The 22,848-nt window shown below is 40.1% G+C and overlaps 1 protein-coding gene across 1 annotated transcript in view; it reads left to right on the top strand.

Annotated features, from left to right (window-relative positions):
* Positions 1-228: 228 nt before the first annotated feature.
* LOC149184584 (OVARIAN TUMOR DOMAIN-containing deubiquitinating enzyme 2-like) overlaps positions 229-22,848 on the top strand; it is a 75,457-nt gene continuing 52,837 nt past the window's right edge. Inside the window, exons 1-2 of the mRNA XM_089417621.1 lie at positions 229-486; positions 620-665. Of these exons, the coding sequence (XP_089273747.1) occupies positions 419-486; positions 620-665 (114 nt within the window). The 5' untranslated portion in view covers positions 229-418. The remainder of the gene's footprint in view (positions 487-619; positions 666-22,848) is intronic.

A 22,848-nucleotide genomic window follows, 5' to 3' on the forward strand; every position in this document is an offset into this window, starting at 1 on the left:
AAATTCATTTACAATTCAAAACAAATTTTAACCATTAAAAAAAACAGGATCGGCACATAAATTGTTTTGCCCAAATTTGGATTAAAATCTACAGAAGTAGAACGATTAAACAATGCCATTAAAAAAACCACAAATTTTGGTGAAAGATGAATCCATAAAATTGAAAAATGTGTCTAAGAACTATAGTTATCGTATCCGTATGGTATTGAGTATGACAATGAGAGGGTAGCGTATTCAAGATAGTAACGTAAAGAAAAGTGTTTCAATCATACGTACAAACATCAATTTACCTCCTCTGGTTTTTTTAAAGCAGTAGAACATCCAGTCTGAGGCGGTGAGGTGCAAGAAGGTCTTTTGCCCAGATTACCATTCTGAACTTTTTGGCTCCTGTGCATTCAAGATTATTTTTAGTTAGAAAATGGATGAAGGAGTGGTTGTGAGGAGAGTCATTCCTGCAGACAACAGCTGTCTCTTCAATGCAGTCGGGTAAACACTTATTTCTGTTTCTTTTACTTTGAATTATATGACATAGATCTAACTGATTTTTTTTTGTTTTCATTTGAATTTGGCGAAAAAGTGGCAGAGATCTAATATGATCATTATTTTCCCTTCTCTGCAGTTATGTAATGGAAAACGACAAGAACAAATCTTCAGAATTGAGACAGGTACTTCTCATTTAGTAGTCTACAATCGTGTTTCTGGAAATAAATAAATAAATAGATTATGGACACTTTTATTGTGCTTCATAAAAGCAGTGGGGTTGGGCCGATTCATCAATAACGTTTATTGTGTAATAGTTCATAGAGTCTAGACAGTGTATCCAGTGAATTGAATATGGACACTAGCACAGACCCTCTAAATTTAGGTTTGCTTTACACCTGTAAAGCTCGAGGATGCATATGTTGATAAATGCACAGAGCACACAAATGGCTGGCATTTTAACTAGTAGGATTTCACATATGGAAGAGCTGGGCAAACTTTAGGTGTATATCAGACCTTGATTCGGATGGGTCTGTTTTAGTTCCCTAGTCACAGTGAGGTATTTTTCTCGAACTTTTCAGAGATGATTAGAACAAGGTCCCAGGGAAGTTTACAAATCTTTTTCATAAAAATCCCATTTTGTGTTTCATCACTTTTTCTTGATAGATCTCAGTTAAGAGTTCTTTTATAACAGTACAACAAAGATCTCAGGTGATGTTTCCCTCAAAGAAGGACAAGGAGGCCCAACAAACATGTCTGTTTTCAATAAAATGGCAAGGATTGAGTTTAGTATGATTTAGATTGACAAAACATCTTTGCTCCTAGTCATGTTCAGTGGAAACCCCCTCGACTGTCATGTCTTGTGCTTCCAGATTCCTTGTTGGTAATATTTGTTCTTAATCTAAGACCTGGAAAACTTTGTGGATCGATAGTTATGGCCCATAGGATGGTTATTATGTCACTTGATTAACGATTGTTGATGATGATTTAATGTCGAATACCTGTATTCAGTGCTTGGGGTTCTCAGACTGAGCTTTCCAGAACTTTGTGAGTTTTCCAGTCTGTAATACCCCTCTTTAGTAGGTGTACATTTTTATGAAGATATTATATTGGTTATCCTCAAACTTCTTAGTAGAAAAGTTCGGTGAAATCTTTTGAAATGACTCATATTTGACAAACAAGATTCTACATACATACATATATATTATTACTAGCAGTTTGCGACAAGTCTGTATTTGCCTCGGTGGGACTTTCCGAGGAATACGTAGCAGGAAGGTGAGCATTTACCACACGAGTCTATGCTCCAACATTTATTATCAGAAGCACTAAATATGCTGGATATCATTTTAATGCTTGACAAACTCCAAAATAGATTGGAACACCCTTGGACAAAGCTGACTTGTCTGCTGTTGCACGCAGCAGTTAAGCAAGAAGGAAACCTAAAAGAAGTTCTGCAAGCGACAGACGAAAATGCTAAAATTCTCAGCAATTCAATATAAGATTATCCAAGGGTCTCCGTGTTTCAGGTTGATATTATTAAATAAGCATGGCCATCTAGATTCTGTTCTCAAATAGATTTATGTCATCCCCTTAAGCAGGTTTTCCTCTACTAGTTATGAATTTGGACCATAGTTTTCAACAAATATAGAAAAGATGAACATGACTGTCATCGTGTTACTACGCCTAACGGTTATCAATCAGTTGTTTGAAATTTGAATTATGAAGCCCATCCCCTTGTGATAATCATGCTGTTGAAATTTAACACTGAACATGATCAGGATTTCGACTCATGGTTCAATTCCTAGTATCTGGAGCTAGACCATAAGGTCTTTCATTTGTCACAGTTATGGGTTAGTTTTCTATTAAGGGAGTACTAGTGTGGAACAAAATCCCAACATAGGGATATGCCACTCTAGTAAGATAATTTGAGGTGTCGGCCCCAGATCTTATGATACTCTTGGATCTGAATTATAACTTGTTAAGGAAGAGTTTGAATAAGGATCTACATCAAGGAAAAGAAAGGGTAGGATTGATCTCAAGTTAGCTCCACTATTTTTGTTGTCTTATTTAAAGTGATTTTAAGACATTGACATCATGACTACACTCCTAGCCTGTATTTGGAATCATGTTCGCTCTCGAATCATATGGCTTGCTGAAGGAAACGTCTGCAGGCAACAACAAATTTATGCGGGCAACCGTCTCTTGACGTTGTCTGTGATCTGTATATTTCCCTTTATTTTTGCCAACATATTATTTTCTGTTACTTATTTTCTTGCTTATAATTGTTATGTTCTGTTGAAGATTGTATGATTAATTTATCATGCATTCGCTGTGTACCTATAATCATCTCGTATATACATGCCATACTAAAATAAGGAACTTAATGCTGGCATCAGAATTTGAATTCAAAGGTTGGTAAGTTGTATGAAATGTTCTATGGTTTTGTGAGCATAATTTTGGGTAAATTATACGTCTATTTTTTGGTGTGATTATGTACTCTTGACTTATTTGAGTCTTCATTCACTCCAAGCTTTTATTCACATATCTCCATTTTGTAAAGTATTCATTTATGCTGTTAGCCGTTGTTTTCCCTGCAGCCATTTTCCCTTTTTGGTTATTCAGTGTATTTGTGATGGCATCAATGATGCAACTCTAGGTACACTTATTTTTGGCCTTAACACTTAGTATTGCTCTTTTTGACATGCCCAATACCTTGACATATTTATCTCTTCCCCTGTATTCATATATGTTTCATAATGTTAAATTTGGCAACTAGGGACAAATTCCACCTTAGGACAGCTCATTTGTTCCAGGTGGATGTTGGTGGCCCCCCACCTATCCCATTTGGACCCCCACAACTGTCTCTTTCAGTTTTTCAGTTTCCTTAATTGTGGCACAGTTTACTATTTTTAGCAGTTTTTTTGGGTCCTGAACTTCCGGAAACGTTTTGAGGCCCTAAACGACGTTTTTTGGGAAATCTAGGAGCAACATGGGTCCATGGACCGATGTTGCTCTTCCCAAAGCTGTAGTGCTCGGATAGATCTTTCTAACGAGCTATTGTACACGTCAAATGAAGATCGGGTGCCAAAGTTATGACCTCGGGAAGTTGATGTACCAACTTACCCAAAACGAGGCCCATAATTTGGCGTTTCATCTTCTAGGGTTAGGTTTTGGGATGTTAAGGGTTTTCCATTGTTTCTCAACAATAAATAGGCCTTCGAGCCTCATTGTAACACAGTCAGAGTCATGTAGCCGCCCCATCTCTTCTCAGAGATAAGCTACCATCGCCCTAGCTGGTTTATTTCCATTTCTGTTTGTAAGCATATTTCAGTGTTTTACATTAATGAAATGAAGTATTATTTCTGCTGCATCTTTGTGTATATGGTTATCTCTGTATTTTGTTGCGTTCCTGTTTAAATCCGGATCATCATTTGATGGAGATGATGATTGCATTAAATTCCTCTTTTCGAGAGGACCAAAATTGATATAAAGATCATCTCATTTGGACAAGCAGAAGTGTGATTTTGAATTTATGCCCACACATGTGCAAATTGTCAAGGTCGGCCACATCATCATGTAGGCTCAGAAAGCCCAATGGATGTGTCACTTCACCCTCAATGACTTGTATAAATACAAGTGACCTTTCACCTCATTTGGCATCTTCTTCACTCACACATTCTCTCTCCTTCTCTCATTGGTTCGTACTACATTGGGCATTCTTTTCTCTCACATGTGTGGATCAAGAAGGACAAATTTCAGACGCTGAATTATAGGGCCGAAATTACAGAGTTGACACAGTTTGACCAATGTTGACCAACACCTTCTGGGCATCATTTGACTTCGATCTTTTGGGGATATTTCTGTCTCAGCAGGCCGCAACTTTTGGCACAGAAACCAAGGTTTTTTGAGCACTTTGACTGCAGACCAAATTGCAAGTTGACCGCAGATTTCAGACAGTAGTTTGACCGAGTTTGACTGTTGACTTTGTCATTGTTTTGGGCTGACTTTGACCTCCTGATCAAGCCGAGTTTGACTAGGGAAGACCAAGCTGTTTTGAGGACATTCTATTGCTGCTTTGACCAACGTTGACTTTCTGGTTAGGGCTGAAGTTTGACTGCAAAAATTGACAGGGTTGTTTTGACTTTGAATTGGGCAAGTCAATTTGACTTTTGTACTCTCTCTCTCTGCTGAACATTTTGATATAATAATAAGAAGAATTGATCAAAGGGTTTTCCCCATCTTGGGGTTTTTCCCTAGCATCCGCCAAATCTGGTGTCCTCTTGTCTTGGCTTGTCTTCTGCATATTGTTTTATGTTCTATCTACTTTTACTGTCAATGTGATTAATGGTTAATGTGATTGCTACTGGAAATCTAAATTGGAAATTGCTATTGGGTTGCTTAAGGAACATTGAAGTAATTGTGCTAAGCATAGAACATACCATTGTTAACTAAATTTAACATGGTATCAGAGCCCAGGTGAAGACAAAGCCCAAGCAAGAGAGAGAAAAGCAATCACTAAGAAAAGAGTTGTTGGACAAGAATATTGGTCTAGCTTCAATGGCAACTACATCATACTTCAAATCCGAGGATAAGCTCAAGGACAAATCTGACTATCATGCATGGAAGATGACTTTGGAAGAGAATGATGCTATGGACTATGTAAAGGGAAGAGTGGTGGAGCCTCCTTCAAATGCACCTGCTGCTGCAAAGACGAAATACAAGAAAGGTGAGGTCAAAGCTAAAAGAATCATTATAGACTCTATTCAAAAGCATTTGGTTGCTTATATTTTTGATTTAGAAACATCTAAGGAGATGTATGATAAGCTGGTTGGGATGTTCAAAGTGAACAATGCAAATCAAATCCTCTTTCTAAAAAACAAGTTGAAGGATATTAAGATGGACAAAGGGGAATCTATCCAATCCTACTTCATGAGGATTACAGAAATCAAGAATGATCTCCTGTCCATTGGAGAAGTTGTCGCTGACAGGGAGCTCACTCTCATTGCTCTTGGAGGTCTCACAAGAGCATGGGATGTGTTTAACACCACTATTCTTAACAATGACAGGATTCCTAGTTTCGATGAATTATTGGCTAGATGCACACAAGAAGAGACGAGGATGATGGAGAGAGACAAGCCTTCAAATGGAAATGAACCTACTGCTTTCTCCGCTCATGCAAAGAGGAAGAACAATGCTAGTCCAAAGAGACAAGGTCAAGGATTCAAGCAGGGATTCAAAGAAGGAAGAAAATGAAGGTGCTACAATTGCAACAGGTTTGGCCACTATGCTAGAGAGTGTCCTCACAAGAAGGATACTCCACAGGATGACGACAACAACAACAACAATCACAATAATTTCAAAGGCAATGGCAATCAAAGGAACAACAAGTTCAACAATAAAGGAAAGAGGAATGCTCCCTCTGCTCGATATTGTAATGGTTGACCTCCCAAAAGGACGAGAAATTCTAGGTATGAGGAAACTATTGTTGTAGAAAAACAAAAAGAAATTTATCTTATTTCTGTCCTCACTACTACCTCTCCTCCGGATACTTTGGATCATTGGTTGATTGATAGTGGAGCCTCAAGGCACTTCATCGGGTACAAGGAGGCCCTCTCAAATTTGATTGAAAAGAAGACTAATTTGGAAATCATACTTGGAGACAATGCCACCTACCCCATGAAAGGGATAGGGACTGTCACTCTTCACTTAAATCAAGGTCAAACCCTTCATCTACAAGAAGTATTGTATGTACTTGATTTGAAGAAGAACCTGGTGTCTATTTCTGCGATGGAAGATAAAGGCTTCAAGGTAGCATTCATTGATGGAAAGGTACGTATTTGGCAAAGAAACCCTAAAGATGCATTTACACTTGGATTTAGGGTTGAAGGTCTCTATCAAGTTGGAGGAAGTCCTTTGGGAGCTATGACTTGTGATACTTCTCTTCAATCTGAATTATGGCACTAAAGATTTGCTCACCTTCATTACAAAGCCTTACTTGGGGTAAGGAAGATGGTCACAGGTATGCCCAAGTTCAACATAAATCATGAAGGTGTTTGTCAAGGTTGTGCAGTTGGAAAGCTTACAAGGGGACCATTCCCCTCAAGTGAAAGTCAAACTACCGACATTCTTCAATTGGTCCATTCTGATCTATCTGGTATGTTGCTCATAACATCATTAGGAGGATACTTATACTATGCAATTTTTGTGGATGACTTCTCTCGCAAAACATGGATCTATTTCTTGAAGAAGAAGGATGAAGTGTTCAAATGGTTCCGTTCTTTCAAAGCCTTGGTTGAAAATCAAACAAGGAAGAAGATCAAAATATTGAGGACCGATAATGGAACCGAATATGAATCAAATGAATTCAATGATTTTTGTAGAGAGGCTGGTATTAAGAGGGAGACCACCACTCCATACACTCCTGAGCAAAATGGAGTTGTTGAAAGGAAGAATCGAACAATCATAGAAGCCACCCGTGCCATGCTTCATGACCAAGGCCTATCAAAGTTCTTATGGGGAGAAGCTGCCAACACTGCCGTATATATTTTTCATTTTAGAATATTTGGTTGTCCCGTGTATTTTCATGTGCCTAAAGAGAAAATAAACAAGTTAGAAGCATCTGGGAAGAAAGGAACATTTGTGGGCTACAGTGAAACTTCGAAGGCATATAGAATCTATGTGCTTAGTCAAAGAGAAGTGGAAATAAGCCATGATGTCACTTTCGATGAAGATTTTGCCCTTGGGAAAGCCAGAGATCTCCCTATCCCAAGGAAGGACAATGATGATGTTGCAGGAAAGTAGGATGAATCTTCGACAGATGAACTGATGCTCGATGGATCCCATTGATCAACCTCCTGGTGATCCCTCTACCTCAAGGAAAAGACCTTTGTGGCTCAAAGATAATCTCGAAGATGTTGAAAGACATATTGCTCCAAGAGGGACATTTTGTGAAAGTAAGAAGCCGAATAGGTATCAAGGGTACTTAGCTACTATGAGTACTATTGTTCAATCTGAGCCATGTACGTTTGAAGAAGTCGTGAAACACAAAGTATGGAAGGATGCAATGAATGAGGAGTACGAATCAATTATGAAGAATGATGTCTAGGATGTGGTTCCTAGACCCAAGGACAAGTCTGTGGTCACTTCTAAATGGCTTTACAAAATCAAACATGGTGCTGATGGGAGTGCTGAAAAATACAAGGCTAGGTTCATTGCTTGAGGCTTCTCTCAAAAAGGAGTGGACTATGATGAGATATTTGCACCGGTTGCTTGATATAACACTATCCGATTCATTATTGCCCTTGCTGCCTCTCAAGGATGGAGCCTACGCTAAATGGATGTTAAGATTGCTTTCTTGCATGGCTCGCTTAAGGAGGAAGTCTACGTAGAACAACCTAAGGGGTTCGAAGTACAAGTTCGAACACACATGTGTAGGTTGAAGAAAGCCCTCTATGGGTTGAAGCAAGCCCCTAGGGCTTGGTATGAGAGGATTGATAGCTATCTTATGAAGCTGGGATTTACAAGGAGCGATGCTGATCCTAACCTATACTTCAAGGTTGAAAAGGACATGCCTCTCATTTTGGTCCTTTATGTGGATGATCTCTTTCTGGCAGATGCAAAACCTCTCATTTATCAATGCAAGAGGGAGTTGGCTTCCGAGTTCGAGATGAAGGACCTAGGTCTGATGCACTACTTCCTAGGCCTGGAGGTCTGGCAAAAGCCAGGTGAGATTTTCCTTTCTCAAGGAAAATACATTGTGAAGTTGCTCGAGAGATGTGGGATGGTGGATTGCAAGTTTGTGTCTACTCCGATGGAACTCAACTTCAAGAAGCTATGTGGAAGTGATGTTAGGCCTAAATTGAAAAATCCTTCCGAATATAGACAACTTGTGGGGGCCTTGATGTTCTTGGTAAACTCCCGTCCTGACATATGCTTCGCTGTGAATACGTTGAGTCAATTTATGGTCGAGCCTCATCACATACATTGGATTGCTTGCTAAGAATCTCTTGAGATATCTCTGTGGCACAATCAATTATGGACTGAGATACACTACCAGGAATTTGAGGCTACATGGATATACTAATGCTGATTGGGCTAGTAGTGTGGTGGATTGTAAGAGCACGTCTGGATGTTGCTTCTCATTGGGGCCTGCTTCAATTTCTTGGATGAACAGGAAGCAGAAATCGGTTGCTCTAAGCACTGCCGAGGCCGAATACATTGTAGCTAGTATGGCCTGTTGTGAAGCTATTTGGTTGAGGAAGCTCTTTAGTGAGCTATTTGAGCATGTGTTGGATACCATTGTGATCTACTGCAACAACCAAAGTGGGATTCGCCTTTCAGAGAATCCCGTGTTCCACGACCGCTCCAAGCACATTGATATTAGGTACCACTTTATCCGGGATATGGTATAGCGGGGAGCAATAAGGCTCCAACACATCAGGACTGATGAGCAGGTCACAGACATCCTCACGAAGCCCTTAGGGAAGGTCAAATTCTTAGCCTTTTGAGAGAGACTTGGAGTCGTGGAAAGACCCTCCTATGAGGGTCTCGCTTGAGTTGGACACTGAGCTCTGGGAGCTCCTGGGGGCTTGGGGTACTTCTTGGAGCTATGAGCGACCATAGGGTGAGTGGTTCACCTTCCCCTATTGGTGCGCTGTGTACAGGGTGAGTGGTTCACCTTCCCCTGTGATACCCCATGATGGTAGACGTGTGTAGGGTGAGTGGTTCACCTTCCCTACGATTAAGGACACATGTATGTAGGGTGAGTGGTTCACCTTCCCCTACGATTGACATATGCATAGGATGAGTGGTTCACCTTCTCCTATGGCATATGAGCAGGATGAGTGGTTCACCTTCTCCTGCTGATGCCCCAACATACATCCTACCCATGTAGTCCGAGACTCATGGGAAGTACCTCTCATCTGGCCAATGAGTTGGGAAACGTGGATAGGGACCATAACACTACCAATGGACGCATCGTGTACTGCCGTACTCCCTATGTCTAGGATGCATGGTGTTCAACAACTTGATCTGAGATCAATTGAGGTTCTACCTCTGGACTAACTTTTGTCAGTGGAGAGTGGTGATGTCCTGTGACTCACTCTTGATCAATACTTTTTCATTATTACATCATGGTTCAACATAGTAGAGATGAGATGACAGAGATGGTACATGATGGAAAGATGGCATGATGGTCGACAATGATGATGGATGGATTGGCAGGTGGAATTCTCCCTAGTTGAGAGGGAGTGTTAAATTTGACAACTAGGGCCAAATTCCACCGTAGGAAAACTCATTTGATGGAGATGATAATTGCGTTAAATTCCTCTTTTCGAGAGGACCAAAATTGATATAAAGATCATCTCATTTGGACAAGCAGAAGTGTGATTTTGAATTTATGCCCTCACATGTGTAAATTGTCAAGGTTGGCCACATCACCATGTAGGCTCAGAAAGCCCAATGGATGTGTCACTTCACCCTCAACGACTTGTCACTTCAGAGTCAATGACTTGTATAAATACAAGTGACCTTTCACCTTATTTGGCATCTTCTTCACTCACACATTCTCTCCTTCTCTCATTCGTTCGTACTACATTGGGCATTCTTCTCGCTCACACGTGTGGATCAAGAAGGATGAATTTCAGAAGCTCAATTACAGGGCCGAAATTATAGAGTTGACTATAGTTTGACCAGTGTTTACTAGCGTTGACCAACACCTTTTGGGCATCATTTGACTTTGATCTTTTGGGGATATTTATGTCTCAACAGGTTGCAGATTTTGGCACAGAAACCAAGGTTTTCTGAGCACTTCGACTACAGACCAAATTGCAGGTTGACCGCAGATTTCAGATAGTAGTTTGACCGAGTTTGACTGTTGACTTTGTCACTGTTTTGGGCTGACTTTGACCTCCTGATCAGGCCAAGTTTGACTGGGGAAGACCAAACTGTTTTGAGAACATTCTATTGCTGTTTTGACTAGCGTTGACTTTTTGGTTAGGGCTAAAGTTTGACTGTAGTTGACTACAGAAATTGATAGGGTTGTTTTGACTTTGAATTGGGCAAGTCAATTTGACTTTTGTACTCTCTCTCTGCTAAACATTTTGATATAATAATAAGAAGAATTAATCAAAAGGTTTTCCCCATCTTGGGGTTTTTCCTGCCATCCGCCAAATCTGGTGTCCTCTTGTCTTGGCTTGTCTTCTACATATTGTTTTATGTTCTATCTACTTTTATTGTCAATGTGATCAATGGTTACTGTGATTTCTACTAGAAACCTAAATTGGAAATTGCTATTGGGCTGCTTAAGGAACATTGAAGTAATTGTGCTAAGCATAGAACATACCATTGTTAACTAAATTTAACACATAATTTACGATTTTTACAACCATCTTTTTTTGGATGACCCATTCTTGTAGTTAGTTTCCTTGTTTCCAGCCAGAATTCATTACTTTTTCTTACCCTTTTATTTATGATTTCTTCCAGACATCTCTTATCACTAACTATCTCCTTCTCTACTAACCTCTCTACCAGTTACTTGGGAGTGGGAGCGACATTTTCAAAAGCTCCCAGTTTGGGAGCGAATCCCAGAGCGATTTTTATATAATATATATATTTTTTATATTTTGATACATATATGTCAACAAAAACATGTAGAATGATGAATTAGATATAAAAAAACATAGATTGATCATTGAACCATCAACCATATAACATCAATCATCTAGAAGTTATAATCTTCATCAACCACGTCCACAAGTTAGTAACATACAACATATTGAGTCTCGTGAATCATGATTCATCAATCTTTATGTTTCAACTTCAAGCTTTCAAAATTGAAAATTCAATATATAACACTTATCATCATTGATCACCAAAGTTGTACTTGTATGCTAAGTTTAAAGTTTAAACTTTAACCATTATAAGAAATAATATCTAACATGAAATGAAATGTTATAAAATGAATTATGAAATGAAATGAAACAACTTTCACGAAGCATCATATTCATAATTCAGAATCATTACCAATGAGTTATAATTGCCAACTTCAAACTTAAATTGTCACAGTCATATATTGTTTACAAAAAATATCATTATGATATGAAAGAGTCAAGACTTAACAGTTATGAAAACTAATAGAAACTAGAAAAGACAAGTAAATTGTAAATCTATTATCTACTACTACATGTGGCCCTTACCACAAGAAGTGTCTAATGTATGAGCAGGTCGTGGTGGTCTTCTAGGAGTCTCCCGCACAGACTGACGACCAGAACCAGAAGGCACATGCCCTCCACGTGAGGGTGTATATGGAGGCGGCGACAACAAAGGAATAAGACTCGGAACTCGAGCACTGCTACTGGATGGTGGAGGTGGCATGGTTGTTGCTTCATCTTCCTCTCTTATAAGTTCCGCTTCCAGTTCTTCAAGATGTATAGTGCCATCCTCCAAATTATCATCCTCTGGGTGGTTGTCCCAAATTTTATATGTTGGATCCTCATAAGCCCGATCATAGTAATGACTCAACAACCTCAAGTTGTAGTGCACATAAACAAAGCTTTCTGCCCGGTTTTCATTGAGTCTATTTCTTTTCACATTATGTATGAAGCTGTAGGTGCTCCAACACCTCTCTACAGGAGAAGTATTTACAACCTGTGAGAGAACTTTTTTGCCAATTCTGGCAAAAGTCCATGGCCGCCATATGATTCCCACCATGTGAGAGCATCAAATTTGTCTCTATCTTCCATTGCATGAAAGGTACCAAACAAACCAGTGCAACTGAAGTATCTACCTATTTCAAGACGCACACTAGCACATTCCTCCCTGTCAAGTATCAACTTTTCTAATGCTTGCAAATATCCTGTAGATACCTCTTCATCTATATGGGGTTTGGCCCTAACCCCACCCCCTGGTGCAGGTTGGCCCAACCAAGATGTAGAGTAGTATTTTGGCGTAAGGATATATGCCAAGCAATGTAGTGGAACATTAAGTTTATCCCACCATATACACACACAATCGTGAATCACTTTGTACAAGTTGGGATCATTGTTATGAACAATATCTTTTATTTGCCCCAACATGGTATCCACCTGCTCATACACCTCGCTAATCACTTGTTTATCTGCATCTGCAAACCGAATCATGTGATAAATGGGCTTGGTGAAATCCAATACTTGCCTCACACGTGTCCAAAACATACCATCAAGAGTGACCTCCTCCACCTGTTCAAAGCCTTACTTGTTAGCTGCATTTGTAGCCCTTTCCTTTAATACTTGCCAGTGTGGACTTGATACCATGCTAGCCAATGACTCTCTTACCTTCAAAAGGCGCCTGAAGGTGAGGTAATAGCTACCAAATCTAGTCTTCACAATCTTCAACAACTTCAATCTTGAGTGACTGTGGAAAAGGCCATGGGTATTGCTATGATTTGTAATAAATTTTATCATTTGTTTGCCTTTCTTGTACAAATCACCAATCCATTTGTATTGTTCATTTTTGTTCTTAACAATATCATGCATCAAAAGGTTCATTGTGTGAACCAAACACCCAGACCAAAATATGTTGGGGTATTTATCCTCAATAATTGCTCCCGCTGCCTTATAATTAGGAGCATTATCAGTGATGACTTGTGTTATCTCAAAATCAGGCCCTGGAAGGCTGCAGACCAGGAAGACTTCAAGTAACTGTTTCAAACCTACTTTAGGCTGAGGTTTAGCCTCCCCAACCTGAGAGGGCTCTCTCAAAGGATTAAAGGTTTTTGATTATGATCAAGATGGCTAACTCTTGTGAAACAACTAAGAAATGAAAATGGTGGAAACACAACTAACAAGTATCCATTGGGCTTATGGAGTCATATATGATTCAGTATTAACAGCAGGGTTGGCTTTGCATAGAAGTCAAGGCATTCAGATTTCAACACACCAAACACATAGAAGGCAGTTTATGAGTATATGAAGGAAATTAGAGCACTGTAAGCGATTTCTAAGTAATCAGATACTCATAACACTGTAGATAACATGAAAAGACAACAAAAGAAACTCATTACATTGAACTCTTTATGATTCTTGAGAAGCATAAGCCAATATTGTATTACCAAAAAACAGAGTCTTTACATAAGCCAAATATCAGAGCTTTTACTTATAAATTTCCAACCCCTGGTACATTGCTCTTTCTTCTATATATAGAGTTCTTTTACAAGGCTGAGATTCCTCCTCCAACATGAGGGGAACTCGAATTCTACTTCTTATGACACCTATTCAAATTCTAACTACCTATTGAATGTAACAAACTGCTAACTGGACTTTTTAGAGATCTAAGTCAAATAGGAGTCTAACTCCATATCATGCTAATAATAGCCTTAATTACAATCATTCTCGTTCTTTGACAAGTGGTCTTTTTTTAGTTTGGCTGTGGTGGATGTTCGAAGCTCCATACTGGTCCTCAATGTCACATCTTCTCCATTGCCCTTGAGAGTAGGAAACTGCCCCTGTTTATCTGCCTTTGGTTTTCTTCAAAGATATTCGAATCCAATGAACCATGCCCTTCATCTTTGATTATACAAAATATATCAGAATGCCACGTCCTTGATGTGCTATCAACCTTTTCCATGTGTGAAGACAAAAGCTCCTCCAAGCTGTCTGACATATCTTGGACTGTAGTAAATGTGATCACTTTATAACAAAAAGTTTAGAGTTGGGTTCGAATGTATGTTTCCTCCACCTGTCTTGACCTTGTTGAAAGTTGATACCTTTAGATGATCCCTTGAAGATATTCCTTTTTCAAAAAATTTCCCTCGGTATTTCAAAATCGGTTGACTGAGTTTAGATTATGTCGCTTCAGCAGTTTCGTAGTGCTGTGCATTAGTCATCATCTTCAGCAGTTTCGTAGCGCGCTACGAAACTGCTGTGTAATTCCAAAAACACAGTTTCAACCCAAAATTTTGCTATTTTGAGCCTCTTGCTATTTAAACATCCTTTCAATTGCTCCAAAGCTTTTCAAAACTGAGTGGAAATGTATGATTCTTCAAGAAAGATTATAACAAGGAAAACCATCAAAATTTGAAACATAGCCTTACTTGATGTGTGACTCCCTTAAGGAAATTCTTTCTGCTGGCTTAACTGTATCTTTAAGTCTTCAATTTGTTTCTTCATGACTTTAATCCCAGCTCTCAGGTTTGTATTGACCTTTCTGATGAATTGCGCTTCCTTTATTGCAGGGACAGTCCAGCGACGGAATTGAACATTAAAATCAACCACCTTGGGTATTTGAAATGTTTTGTCCTCCCACCGAGCTTGCATTTGGTTAAAATAAGCCTCCTTGATTGCAAATTTCCTGGAGGCTTTCTTCAGTCTAGCAATTTCAAAGTTTGCCAATTCCAACCTCCTTTTCAACTCTTCCATACTATCTTCTTCTTGAAGGGTAATTGCTTTGCCTTTATCTTTTCCTTCATGAGGCTGTGTTACCTCCCCTGTTTCATCTGCTCTTGGCAGTACCTCCTGTATTTGTTTAAAATTCCTTGTTATGGGTCTCCTTGGCTTAAATACAAATTGATCAACCTGATCATCAAACTTGAGCTTTTTCGAGGCTTTGACTCTCTTAGCCTTGTCTTTTCCTGACTCTATCAAATCTGCTTCAACCAGGGGAGATTCTTCAATGTCAATGGCTTGCAGTAAGTCATTTAAGTCTCCCTTTGGAACAGGGCTTTCTTCAATAATCCTTGATTTGCCTTTTTCTTTAGCTACCTGGCTCCTAGTCCTCCTTCTTTGAACTCCTTCACCTGTGCTTGATTCATGTGCACCTTCTTTGACCTGAGCTTTCTCTTTAAGGGACTGCTGGGGTGTATCCTGGATGGTCAGTGGCTTGGTGAATTCTCTTACTTGTTTCCTAGCCTTCAACTTTGAAAACCTCCTGGATCTTGTTTCTGCCTGATGACTAGTTGTTGTTGGAAAATCTTTTGTAGCTTGAGGACTGAGACCGCTCTCGTTCTTGAAACCAGACATGAATATGAATGTGGGCCAATCCCTACCTACTCTCTGGAGTTCATGCAGAACAATCAACTTAATTAAACCATGGCGAAACAATGAGGTGTCACAGGCTTCTTTCCTTAGCTGCACCTTATCACACATTTTACTTAAGCTACAGAATAAGTAAAAAGGTAAATCAAGGGATATCTTTCCTGTAAAATGTAGCAGAAGCTTGAAATGGTATGAATACACCTTGTTATATCTCCCTTCACAGGTAAGGTACCTTTGTATACAGGTAAGCAGATTGGCATATGAGTCATTGACATAATTTCTAGGTACAGACTTGTTTAAATTTGAGCCAATGTACTCCGGCTTCAGAAATTCTTTGCAGAGGGTCATATCAAATTTGAAATTCTTAAACCAAGTTTCTTGTCCCCTTGGAATCTCAGTAACTGTGGATATTACCTCTGGTGAGACTTGCAATTCGAGCATCCCAACCTTCGAATTCAGCCCTGTGAAATTCAAAGCAAATTCCTTGGTGATTTGTGCATGACCTCCCTGGAGTTTCTCACAAAAATTCCAACATCCAACCTGCTTGAATGCATGCTCAACTTCTTTGTTTTTCAAGACAATGTCTACACCTTCAGGTTCGTTTCTCAAGCATCTGCCTGATCTGTGGTCTTTTCTTTCTGCAGATCCCTCCATGAGACTTCAGCGTAATGAAGGTTTGAAATGCTAGCGCTGCTCAAACTTCAATCTCTGCCTCGCTTGATAACAATGCATTCAAATTGAAAACTTGCAGACTTGTTCCCCATGCAATGAATACAATCATCATTAAGACTGTGAATACCTGGCTTTTCTTGGAACTTGCAATCCGTGTGTACCAAGGTACCTAGCGGCTGTAATGATGGAGATAAGCAGTTGGACATGATATGTGGAGTGTATAAGTTGACAGTGAATGATGCAACCATAACTGAACTTGACAGATTTGACAGTTAGGAAAGATCTGCTACGGATTGCACGAATCTCCGATTTCGTAGCGCAGTCAGTGTAAAATTTGAATTATGCGCTACGAAATCACCTAAAACATGTTGCGTTGCGAAACTGCTAAAAAGGATTTATGCGCTGCGAAAACACTTCAAAATGATTTATGCGCTACGGAATCACCTAAAGAGCTTTGTGGCACATAGTAACCTTTGAACAAAACTGACACATGGTTATGAGACCGGTGATGAATGAGAATGCATAGTTGACTCAAGACTCCTAAGACTTAGACTCTAAGGCAAACAAAAATCAAACTTAGACTAAGGCAAACAAAAATCAAACTTAGACTAGCACTGACCTTTACCATCAAACTAATGTGAGAAATTTTGGCATTAGAATTCTTAAGTGATAACAACTTGGATAACATTGTATGGCCCAATACGGTCAATTGTTTCAAGTAATGGTTCTGCAATGTTGATGACGCTCTTGAACTTGAAAGAAAGATGGTACCACGAATAGACACAACAAGAACATTTATCAATGGCTTGCCTTTTACATTTGTCCATCCACTAGATACAATGGACACCCCATGGTCAGTCCAAGAACTTGAATAGAATGTGATATTTTTGCTTTTTCATGATCAAGTCCAACGGTTCTTGCCTTGTCATAATCAGGGTTCTTGTATCCTTTAGGAGCATCATTTATGGCAGAAACCATTTTGTGCCAGTAAGGTGAGTGAAGAACATTGAATGGTTTCCCACATGCATAGAGAAACCTGTAAACTTTTGAATCCACATCATTCCTACACCCTTCATCAAGGAAATCTGATATGGTTCTACGCCTTAAACTTGGTGACCCTATGCCTCCATATCCACTGCCTTGGGAGGATGCTAAAAGAGTTCTTTGTGCATGTGATTGTGAGCTTGGTTCAAAGAAACCCTTTGAATTTTTAGATTTGTATTGGGCTTCCTCCTCTTCCCTTATGTATTTGGCTCTATCTGCTGACACACCTGTACAAGTTTTGATTTCTATTTGTTTATCTCCATCCCATGGCATTTTCTAGCAGAGGTGTTTTCTGGCACGGGTGTATGAACCTATGTAATTATTGTTGCAATGGGGCAATGAAATTTATTGGTTCCACCCCCTTTCCCTGCTTGAGGCCTATTAACATATTTCCACAATGGGGTTTGATCTTGTTTAGTTTTTTGAGCTGACTCATGTTCACTCTCCTCCAACTCCTCCTCACCGGGTTTTTCATCAAGTCCACTATGTCCCCCTTCTTCATCCCCTTCTTCATTTTCAATTTCAACCCTCCTTTTTCTACTCTCCAGCACCATAATAACCAAAAAAGGAATCAAGAAGAAGAAAATGCCAAGAAATATAACCATGATGTTTGAAATTTGAAGTTTTGAATCTGCAAAATTTAAAAAAATGGAATGGGAAACAGAGAAAAATTTATTTATTTATTTAGGAATAAACATTAAAAAAAATTGCTAGACACTCTATTCAATATTGTAGAGCCTACCTCTTTGGCGTCCAATCTCCCCTTGCAAGCTCTTCAATCTCCCCTTGCTCCTTGCTTTCTCTTGCTCTCTCACTCTCTTGCTCCTTGCTCCTTGCTCCTCACTCTCTTCTTGCTCTCTCTTGCTCTCTCCTTGCTCTCTCTCACTCTCTCCTTGCTCCTCACTCTCACCCTCTCTCAATCTCAATCTCACTCTCACTCTCACAATGATGAAATGAAATGAGGGAGGGTCTATTTAACCCTCTCTCCCTCCCTCCCTCCCAAATTTTCCACGATTTTTATTTATTTATTGATTTGCTCCCGTCGGTCGCTCACGTCGCTCTGGGAGCAATTTTTATAACCCGGGAGCGGTTGGGAGCGATTGCTCCCTGACGCTCACGGGTTGTAAAAATCGCTCCTGGAGCGACGCTCCTTGCTTCGCTCCGGAAATAGGCAGGGAGCGCGCTCCCGACCCGCTCCCGAGTCGCTTCCGCCCGGAGCGCGGATTGGGAGTAGGATCGGGGGGGGGGGGGCGCTCCCCCGCAACACTGCTCTCTACCAATTCTTTTCTTCTTATAGATCTCAATTAATTTTGTTAGTTCTTTGATGGGTATGTTAGTTCATCATGGACCCATTTATCTTGCTTCTATATTGGTGAACACCATTTGTCTAATAATTCTAATGTTCGTACTTGTCATTTGTGGTTGTCATAAGTTTAACCAGTACAATTTTTTATTTGTCAGTTTGTTATAATCTGTTAATTCCATGTAGGATTATATACATTTTTGCAACCACTATTCTATCTTAATCATTGTCTTGGAGCATTAATTGATTGAAAATCTTTAATCCATAGTCCCATCTCTATGTAATTTTTCCTATTATCCTTTAAAGCATCTCAGGAGCATTTTGTGTGTGTTTATGTTTTAACCCCAAGAAAAAAGTTCTTCATATTCAACATTTCAAGTGTGAAATCAGGATACACATTTGACTGCCTTAAAAGGCTAAAAAAAACGTGGTCTGTTTATTGTCTTGAAAGTCATTTTCTTTGTCCTAGACCTGCATATTACAGTTTTCCTAAGCTCATCCAGGTCAGCCTTCAAATTTCTTTCTCAAAATTCTTTACAGCCCTAAGGTTTAAGCAGTAAAAAGAACTAAAATCCAAACAAAAGTCATATTTAAAACTCCTTTCAGCTCTTTCATCAATATAATGTACCCATCCACACGCATGGGTAACGCTAGGAAAAAAATTTCTCCTATGATGCAGTTTGCTAGCCAGCAACCCCTACCATGATCCACATATGACCAGCCTCAGGAACTTGTTACCCATCAAAAGTGGGTAACCCATAGGAGAACATTTTTATCCTCATTTGACAGCCAACCAACTAGCAGCCCTATGATGATCTTCAGATAGATTTATGCTAGAGTTCCCCGCCTCTTGCTCCGGTCAATGCTCTTGCCCATCTAGCATTCTTCTTGAAGGAAGGTGGGTCATCTATCAAAAGGTATTCTAATTATTTTAGCAATCATGTGCTTTTAATGTTAAGGACATACTAATATGAATCACGGGGCAAACTAGATGGCTAACTACTCTTGATTGTATCCTTGTTCCCACGCTTCACCTGGGAGGTTAGCTTTTGACTCTTGTCCAGTGGGACCTCCTCTAAGGTCTTATGGTTTAGAAGGAACACTAATAGGGGGCATTGATTGATATAGCGTGTCCATTGTAATCCATACTTACCACTTTCCATCCTTCCCTATTATTCATCTCCATTCTTTGGGTTGATTTTCATTGGTCATTAGGATTGACACCCTATATCCACATCCTTGTGTCAAGGCCCGAAAACTTGGCCCTAGAGATTGATGCAGCTGAAAGAATGATAAAAGCATATAAAGTCACAATAGAAAGAAAATGCAATTTGCAAAAGATGTCTGGGACATATTTAGCATGTGGGCAAAAGCCTAACATGAGCTCTAGCTCCCTCATTAGCCATTGCCCAATTCCTCAAGCATTTGTTGGAATTTCTAAGTCTATCTGTTAGAAATCCTTCATGTACTTTCTGAAAGTAAATACCATGTAAATACTGAAAGTAAATACAAGTACATGCTCAACACATACAGATCATCAACTGAAGGAAAAACAAGCACACAAGTGACACCGTTATTTTTGGACTAATGTCCCCGGAAAAACCCAATGCGGGAAAACCGGTGCAACTATTTGAGGGTTTTATTATTAAGTAGTTTCAGAATACAATTTGGGTGCCAGAAATGGCTCACCCAACAGAGAATGCTCTCGGCAGTAGTACCTCTCAGTCGGAGATAAATATTCTAGCTAAAAACCCTGGATGTACAATCCCACAGCTCTCAGCTCCAATTTGCCCCACGAAATCTCCCAGCGTTAGCCTCTAGGGTCTGCGTCAGCCTCTCTGGCCCAGCATCAACCCAACGTCACCCCAACTAGCCCTGCGTCAGCCTCTGGAGCCTTTGCGTCACCCACGCTGGCTCTCTCTGGCACTGCACAACTCTTGGATGCCTCTTTGTGGCCTTTGGCTGCTTCTACGTGGCCTCTAGTTGGCTCTGCGTCAACCCACTCCCAGCTTCTGTGCTGATGCTCCCGGTACCCTCTCTGCCTCTCTGCTTCTGTATTCACTGCCCATCAATTGCAACTCTGATCACTCCTTTGATTTTCTCAGCAAACCCTGCCCCAGAAAATCGAATTCTTGATCAACTCGTTGTGTTCTCCAAGTGACCCTCAAGCCTCCTCTTATACTTTTCTCGTTGACAATTCAACGGCCGAGATTAAGTCCCTAATCAACGACTAAGATTAGATCTGGCTTGATCCATGACTTTTGGACCATTCTAACTCAGTTTTATATTAATTCACATTAATATTTTATTTTCCCTAAGTTTAGACTTAGGGACTCTATTAAAAATATCAATTATTTTAATATCTCCCAAACTGCTTACATTCTGCCCAAACCATTTCTGGGTATTGGAGATCTCATGTGCTTTAGCCTCTCCACCAATTTTTGTGGCTAGAGCACATCTGATGCTACCCCAAATCAACACTCCCTCTTAGCGAGGACTGTGCTCTAGTAATACTCCTCACTGAGCATCACCCTGATCATCCGACATCAGTCCTTGTGCTGATGCTAGGCCTGCTGTCCAACATCCTCTACACTGTTGCATCATGTACTGCTACCCATGGCCTTGCCATTGTCACTGCTGCATCTGTAGTATGTACAACAGCTCCCTCTACATCCGTACTGTTGCCCATGGCCCTGCCACTGCCACTGCTGCATTTGCATTGTAATCCCTCTTGTCATGCTGCATCGTGCTACCCATAGCATTGCCACTGCTAACTGCTGCACTGCAACTCAGTTACTGAGAAGTAAGTAACTGATCTCCTAACTCCGACATCTCCGTTGGTTCCGCTACTCCTCTTCGGGGCTTCCATAGCAAGGTATAATCCAAGATGCCCCTCATCGCCTGTAGTCTGCCTGTCTACAGCTCGATGTCTCCCCACTTCCTCTCACGAGGTGCATGAGCACTCGTGGCACAATCATCATCTGTCTCCACTTCTTTCTTTGCCCTTGCTGGCGCAACCTTGGTCTCAGAAGCCTCTCCCTTGCTCTTCTTCCTTGGACACTGGTTCGCATAATGACCAAGTTCCCCATAGTGGAAGCATTTGACCTTGGAGAGGTCCTTCTTCTTTCATTTCTCCTGCTTTCCCTCAGATGTTAGGGCAACAACCTCCTCTTCCTTCTTCTTGATTCTGACCCCCTTGCCACTGCTTGCTGCCTTGGTTAGCCCTCTGATCTCTTCCTGATGAAGAGTCGCCCACAGTTCCTGTTAGGTCCCTATAATACTAGTGATTCCCCCATTACTATTGTCATTATATCCCTTATTGTCATTGTTGTGCCCCTATTGTCCCCATATTGTTATTATTGTGCCCCATAGAATCCCACTATTGTTATTTTTGTGCCTTTATATTATTATTGTTAGGTCGGCTTGTTTATATTGTGTCCCCTTAGACTCCTATATATAGAAAGGAGGTTTTGTCATTTGAATCATCCAAGAATTGTTCATTTGTGTAATGTAAAGGAGGTTGCCCCCTCGAAGTGGTTGAATTCTAAGGCGTTAATCTATCTTTTCTATCTTTTTGTGAGCTGGGTTCATAACATTTGGTATCGGAGCTTTGGATTCTATGGTTTCGCTGCTCCAAACAAGTCATCGTGGCATTTTCACTAAAACTTTTTTTCTGCGACGTTTCAGAAGCGGAAAAAAAACCCATTTGAGACGAAATCGTGTTGAACCTCAGCTCCGAATTTCAGATCTTGTCTCGCTATATTTTTGGAGATATAGTCTGAGGAAGTTAGGGTTTGTGCAGACCCCCGAATTACATTCCAAACAGGTCACCGTGGGAAAATCGTCATAACTGTTTCTCTGAGCATCAGATTGAAATTTCATAAGAAGTTACAGAAAGAGGACGGACTGTATTGTCTTGTATATATTTTTCAAATCCAAAGGTCAAAACAGTGACAAGTGGCACTTCCTACAAGTTCGCTCTTCTGGAAAGGTATATAATCAGGTCACCAGGGGAGATTTGGCATAACTCTTCCTTGGAGAATCCAATTTTGATCAGACTAGTGGCATTGGAAAGAGGATGTAGAGGGCTATTGCAGGTCACGATTTCAGAACTGGGAGATCCAAAATTACAGAGGTACATCAGATTCAATATCGATCTCCTACAAAGTGAAAAAAAAAGGTGTGTATTTTTTAAATTTTTGCATAAGCTTGGTTTGAAAAATTAGTTTGAAGGAATTCAAAGGGCATAGTGAAGCATTATTATCGGTAATTGATGCCCCGAAGAAAGAAAATGGAAACACCTAGTAAGCAACCTAAAATCTCTAGCATGACTCATGAAGA

This window comes from Pinus tabuliformis, chromosome 3_2 (assembly GCF_031772625.1).
Source record: "Pinus tabuliformis cultivar Carrire ecotype Pingquan chromosome 3_2, CPIR1, whole genome shotgun sequence".
Lineage (NCBI taxonomy): Eukaryota > Viridiplantae > Streptophyta > Pinopsida > Pinales > Pinaceae > Pinus > Pinus tabuliformis.